Here is a 7,090-nt window from a genome sequence, read left to right as displayed (position 1 = left end):
CCCGGGGCTGCCCCGCCTCTCCTGAAGCAGGGCCCGGCCCGCGGCTCGGGCGCGCATGCGCACGCGGCATCCCGGCCTGGCGCCCGCGCGCCTGCACGTAGGAACACACGGGAGCACGCGGGCCGCTGAAGGGGCGGGGCAGCAGCGAGAGCGACGGGCGCGCTGACCAATCAGAAGGAGGCTCCGCCCCTCCCCGTCCGCCCCCCCCCCTGCTTTGCGGCGCCCCCTGCCGGCAGCGGCGGGGGGCCGCGCTCGGCTCTGGGCACGGCCGGGCAGCGCCGGGGGTGGCAGCGCTGCCGCGGGCGGGGTCCGGCCCCGGGAGCCTCTGCCAGTCCCTGGCACTGCCCCGCGGGGACCCGCGTGCTCAGCACCGCACGGGCCGCCCCAGCAAGCCCAGAGCCCCGCTCCGTGCCCGCACGCCACAGCCCCCGCAGCACCAGCCGCAGCCAAAGGCGCTCCGGCACTCGGGTTTTATTTTGGGCTGCAGAGAGACTCTCACAGGAGCAGGACACTTAAAACTTGGCAGCGTGCGTGCTGGCCTTTCAGCGCTCCTCTCCGGAGCGTGGACTTGCTTTGTCAGAGGATACGCATTAAACATACAGGGTACAAGACTGTATAGAATATTTAAATCATTGATTCGATTACTAAATACTTGGGGGAAAAAAATCAACGGTATTGTGAAATTTCCAATTGCAATCACTGATTTTAATATATCTGCTTGTTAATACAGACTTTGAATGCCAGCTGATAAGCACTGGCAGTTCAACTCATCTCATACTCATGAAACTGGTTCCAGTAATAAAAATGGAGAAGAGCTCTTGGAACTTCTAAGAATATAGATTTCCAGTAATTCAACTTAGTTATTGTTAGCAGACATGAAGAAATGAAGCAAAGCTCACGTCTGAATGTTCAGGCCAACAGAAGTCATAGATTGCATTTTTGCCAAATATTCATTAGAACAGTGCTCTGCCAGTAAATTTTATTAGCATGTTAATAAAAGACAAGCTACTTGCAACAGTCCTCTGAAAGGAAACCTATCCTTAGTCCTAAAAGCAACTTAACTTAAAGCAAAACCTTATTTCCTTATATAAGTGCAACAAAAAGTGAGCTTTTAAGGTCAAACCAATATCTTTCCTGATTATTTTATGATAAAGCTTGCAGAAACGTTTCTCTGGAACATGTGGATGATCATGAATTTTTCATTTAGCAAATGATACATGATAAAAGATGACAGCAGAGTTGAAATGCTGCACACTCTGTGCATGTGCCACTCTACACTTTGAAAAAAATTTAAGCACAGTAAAAAGATCATAAACTCTTATCAAAGATCAAACAAGCCACCAACCAAGCCAGCCCTTTGCAAGGCTGTTTTGAAGCTTTCGATCAAAGTGCCAGTCCCCCCTGGGCTGCTGACTCACCGCAGGAGCGCCAAGGCTGTGCCTGCCCACAAGCTCACTGCTCTTTGTTCTCCCTGTCCTTCCGAGCTCTATCGGCACTGAGAGGCTCATTAACTGTGAGCTGAGATAACTGGAAGGTAACTCAGGGTATCGAGTTTTTCTTTGGTAAACACCTTATCGGTAGGTTCTCCCAGTCCAAACTGACGGATCCGTGTATCATGTCACTGATCTGCCCCACGAACACCCACACTGGCAAAAAGAAAGCGGTGTGAACCAAGCAAGGGGCAAGGAAAAGCGAGGCAAGATTAGAGAACAAACGTTTTTGTAAAGTTGGTGTGACCTCAAAGAAAAATGAAGTTCCAATTAACAGTGCATACCTAAAAGATTATCTGAAATTTAGGGAATGAAAAATAATTAATCTCAGGCTCCAGGAGAAAAAGAAAAGAAACATACTCTTGTCTCTAACATCACCTCTTGATTTAATATTTTTAAAATGAGCATGGTAAGAATATTTTTCAGCCTATCCTGAAGTCCCACTTGGGCCAGCTTTTCTGCATTTCCATGTACAATTCAGCAGGTAATTGTAGTACTCCATGAGACTGCTGGCCCGTGTGGATTGGCATATGCACGGATAATCTGCAATATGTCACAGCATGGTTGTATCTGTCGTTTTAAGGTCATTTCATTTGAAGCTCTTTTGTAGAACATTTGGGGGCTTTGTCCTTCAACTCGTGTTATAAAATTACAATAAATGTGCTAATGAAAAACAGCCCATCCAGATAATTCTACCTTCTCACATGGAAATTTATGCAGAAATCTAGATCCAGACCATGAGATAAGGTATCAATTGAGCCAGTACAGCAGAACTAGGGCACTTTTTCCTGGGTTCAACTACCTTACACTGGTAAAAAACTTAACACTCTGCAATAGATTTTTTTTCTGCTTGAAGAAATCAGATTTTTTTTTTTTTTTAATTACAATTTTCTTTTTTTCTATCCCAGCTACCACGATAGACATGGTAAATAAATCACATTAGACAGTAATACATGTGGTTGAGATATGTGGCAGTGTTTTGCTTTTATTTCAGGAATTACAATGCTAGAACATCCAGGAAAACAGCTCACACAAGAACAGTCAGTGGTTTGGAGATGCTGGAACTAACACATCACATTTAACAGTCAGCTTCCTATGCTTGGAAAGAATTCTGGTGTTTTGGACACAACTGGATTGTGGGAAAGAGTTACCTATGTCTCATGTGCAAAACTTAAGTTACACCACAAGAACAATTATGAAATAAAAAAAATTTGTTCATTCAGCAGAAGAGACATCATCATCACCAAAATAAGCCAGGCAAATAATTAAAAACAAAGTAAATATGACTTCAGCATAAAGATGCTTTCCTATAATTCAAATTTCTCTTCCTAAAGAGAAGTGTTTTCTGAAAATCTATATTTAAATGAAGAAGATAATTCCAATATTAAATTTGTATAATGCTATATTGTACACTATACAAAAATATTACTTTTTGTCATGTTTTAGTAACTTGTAAACAAGTATTCTCTGTCCAAATAGCAATGAAAAAATTCTTACATCAGTGTAGTTTGAAAAATAATTGAAGTGCATTCTAAGACCGGATTGTTAGTTGGTTTTAATAGCTTCTATCATTGATTTATCAAGTAGACAATTTTATTCTGATTTGGAGATAATTCTCTTTCATACTCAAAACCATTCAGGACTACTGTTTTAAGAATGATCTGGGGGGAAAAAAGAGACAAGAACTAGTTAAGGCTAAGGTTTGTCAATAATTCTTTTGTTGTTACAGATATAACAGGTTTTTTTCCTACTTACTATGAGTTTTAAGTGCTCATTTTTTCAGCTAAGACAGTTCTGTTGTTGTTATGGTCCAGAAACAACACCATCTCTATTATGAACACACCTCAGGGGGCAGGGGGAAGCTGACAGCTTTTTTTAATAAAAAATAAAAACAAAACCCTGAGGCATGAAGATTCTATTCTGCTGGTCACAACATTGAAAAGCATTAAGTAAACCAATAAGACACTGGTACATTGCTTCACAGTTTCTGAATTTTGAGCTAAATAGAGAGGTTTGAGGTATGCACAAGCAGACATGAAGATTTGCATACACAAATGCTTGGAAACACACACCACAGGAAAGGAGGGTTGATATCATGCAAATAATTCCATGGAATTCCATAGGTCTTTCCAAATCTTGCACCAGTAGAACATTGGATTGTCTCACTTCTATTAAAGCCTTCTAACACATGGGGCTAGAGAATGAAGTCATGCTGAATTGCAATAAATTACATTGTCTTCCCCCATCCCACCCCAACAGTTTCTTGGAAGGCTACATAATCAGTAAACATAATCTGCTATTTCCCCCCTTCTTTGTCCCAGTTTTGTCCTAAAAAAAATATCAAGAGATAAGTTCACATTAAATTTCTCACACTGATATTTTGCTTTCAGGTGTTCTCCCCTCTCCTTAGTCTTTCCTTGCTTTCAAGATGCATCTCCAAGCTCCCAGTACTTCAGTAAAGACCTTAAACCAATGCTAATCAACCTTAGATTAAATAGCATAACCTCTTCCCCTCTATGTACTGTATAAGAAGAGTTATGCTGATTGCTGATCCTTCCAGTTCCTTGGTTTTTATAACTTTTCAGGGGATTCACACCAGATAAGATCTAGTCATTTATTATGTGCTTGTATTTCCAGCCAAAAGGGACAAATTTATAGTACAATAATGCCATCTCGAGCCTACAGAGGAAGAACCAATCTACTAACAAAACAAAAAAAAAACCCAAAAAAACAAAAAACCAAACCCCAAACCCAATGGAATTTAGGTTGTTATTCTGCAAACATGTACTCATTGAAAAACAATGCAATACTTTCCTGAACTTAAGAAAAAACTTGTGAAATTAAACGAAGGAAGTCTTCATAAAAACAAATAAATCCTCACTTTTTTACAAGGAGTTCCTTCATCCAAAGAAGCAGACATAAATAACCACTTCTTAGGAACAATTTCCCTTTTCTCTTCATTTAGCCCTCTTTCATCACAGATTCCTGGAAAATATGTGTGAAGTCTCAACACTCCAAAACAGAGAAGTTGGTTTTATTTTCTTTAAAGTTAGGATTCCTCTCCATCCAATACAGAAAGAAAATTTGAAATACACGATAAATTATTTTTTTTTTTTTTCTGATTTGTTAAAACAAATTCCTGTACTTTCTCCATAAAAATTATTCAGCTTGTGTCCATGGTACTCTTGCCCAAATTTCAAGTTACTCTACATGGACATTAAATCCAGCTGATCACCCTGTATGTCTGCTGTTTATACAGACACCTTTGCCTCAGAATAGCAAACCTAAGATCTTAAAAATTTAAACACTTAATCAGAGAAACGATAACTTCTCCAATCACATAGGTATTTATAAAACACTTTTGTTCCTTCCACATTTTTCCATTCCCATCTTTTTAGACTTCTTCTATTGCTGTGGTTCAAAATAAAGAGGGTCAGGTCAGACTGCCAGCTCATTGTCTCACACATAATGGTTCTAGCCAACACCCTTACTTCAGATATTTCTGTCAAGCCTCCCATCCCTTCAATATTACATCAGACCATCTTCCAGTAATTCATTCAAACTCTCTCACCCTCTGCCAATTTCTCCCTTTGTACTCTCCAAAAGAGTAATTTTGCTGTCTTGTGTACTGTTTTAGACTGGAGGGAAAATGCACTGAAAACACAGGAAAACAGTCGAATCCCTCTTTCTGTGGCACAGTAGCCAAGAGGAACAATTTCAGAGAGACACCAGATGAGCCCCAGCAGGATTCTGCAACATACTGGTTTTCAATTTTTTCAAATTCTAATCCATTAAAACTTTGTCTTTAGAGACCAAACACTGTGAATTAAAACCTGATGATAGGCATGAACATCAAATATATCTTGAGTTTCTCAAAAGCAGCTGAAGTTTCTTCCAGTGGGTCTACAGATAACAAGAGAGGCCTTTTTGAGATGGGGGACTATTTGGCTGCTCTGTGTGTACAATACATATGTGGTCTGGTTGGTGCCCCAGAAATTTGAAAGAAAAAAAAGGCATGCACAACTGAGACAAATATTCAGACTGCAGAACAAAATATGAAACTAAAATCTTGTCTCAAACTCCAATGGCATTCCATTATATTTCAAGTACCCAATTCAATTTTGAAAACAGAAGAGGCTCTTAATGAAATGTGCTCTTTAAATTGACTCTCATACCCAGATTAATAGTTTTACTAGAAACTTTACAAAATAAATGGTCTGACCTACTGTGAGTCCAGAAGAATGGAAGCTTGCCTAGCTTCAAAACAGCTTTTGTCAGTTTTACTAATGGACGTCAGGTAATCATAAACTTCAATACCAGCTCCAAGTCTATATTAAGTAATCATTAAAGGCATGTTTTAATGGTTCTGTTTTAAAAGGCTACAAGAAAGAAAATATTTACATAATTAAATTCAATACTTAATGCTACCTTTCCCTTCCCCCAGTGGCAGTGATCACTGTAAACCCTAGAACATTGCATATTACAACATAAGCAGAGAAGACATAAGTAAGAAGAGCCTATGCTTTGTTTTTTAACCAATTATAAAAATGTAACATCCTACATGGAGTTAAAAACAATTTCATTTACAGAAAATAGAATAAAACTATGTCCCCACAGGTAAAAAGAAATCCTTTCAGTAAAGACAACAAATTTTTCAAAATATAGTTATAAAATTTTGGGATAGGTCAACATGTATGGTTCATGCCAAGAAAGTCAATGGAGAGGATGTGTAAGATGGGTAGAAAAGAGAAGAATGGGATACTTCATCTTGTTACAGGATTATGCAAAATGTTCAAAGTTCTCTTTATACAGAAATACAGAAAGAGATTCTACAGCGCCTGATAATAAAGAGCAATTCCTAAAAGCTGACCACTGTGCAGTGCACTGAATCCCTTTTTTTACTTAGAAGTTGCTTGAGAGATACATTAGGTAATAGCACTGCCATGCTGCTGGATAATACCAGAATTATCAAATTCATCAGTACAGCAATTTTACAGTTAAGAAAACTGCTAATCAAGATCCTAATGATCAAGAAGAGTTTTACCAGGAGCATACAAAGTCAAGTTACAGTGATGCCATAGATGTTATCTCTGTGCTTTAAAATCCTTTTAGTATTTCCAGATTCGTTCCACTGGGAAAAGAAATCAAGATAAATCAAATACATACAGAAACACACTCACTCAAATGGCACTCATTGCTTTTTGTACAATTAAGCTTTAGTGAAAATATACATCTTAAAACAAATGAAGTACAAATGTACAAAAATCCTTGAACTCAGATAAAAAATATATATAATACAATTTGCTACAGAGATATAAAACATTAACATTTGCTCATCCTTTCTGATGAGCATAAAATGATTTAAAGTCTGGAGGACTCCTGCTCATCATCACTGCAATCAGATTTAAAGCAGACCTGCAAGTGAAGACAAACAGACCACTCAGCTGCAGAACTAACACTCTTGTTTATTGTGTGTTATAAGGGGCACAGAAAGGCTGGGGGGTGAGTCTTTTTCCAGCACATTTTATTCCATCCTAACTAAATGCTTTGGGAAACTCAAAAGAATCCACAATCTCAACTCCAAATCTCAAGTTGTTAAA

At 39.0% G+C, this 7,090-nt stretch overlaps 1 protein-coding gene across 1 annotated transcript in view; it reads right to left on the bottom strand.

The window, feature by feature from the left end:
• Positions 1-4,522: 4,522 nt before the first annotated feature.
• Positions 4,523-7,090, bottom strand: part of GRK4 (G protein-coupled receptor kinase 4) — a 36,608-nt gene continuing 34,040 nt past the window's right edge. Inside the window, exon 16 of the mRNA XM_079305881.1 lies at positions 4,523-6,905. Coding sequence (XP_079162007.1) covers positions 6,852-6,905 — 54 coding nt within the window. The 3' untranslated portion in view covers positions 4,523-6,851. The remainder of the gene's footprint in view (positions 6,906-7,090) is intronic.

This window comes from Erithacus rubecula (assembly GCF_903797595.1).
Source record: "Erithacus rubecula genome assembly, chromosome: 5".
In the NCBI taxonomy this organism is placed as follows: domain Eukaryota; kingdom Metazoa; phylum Chordata; class Aves; order Passeriformes; family Muscicapidae; genus Erithacus; species Erithacus rubecula.
The sequence above is the reverse complement of the archived record's forward strand: the minus strand, read 5'-3'. Positions and strand labels throughout refer to the sequence as shown.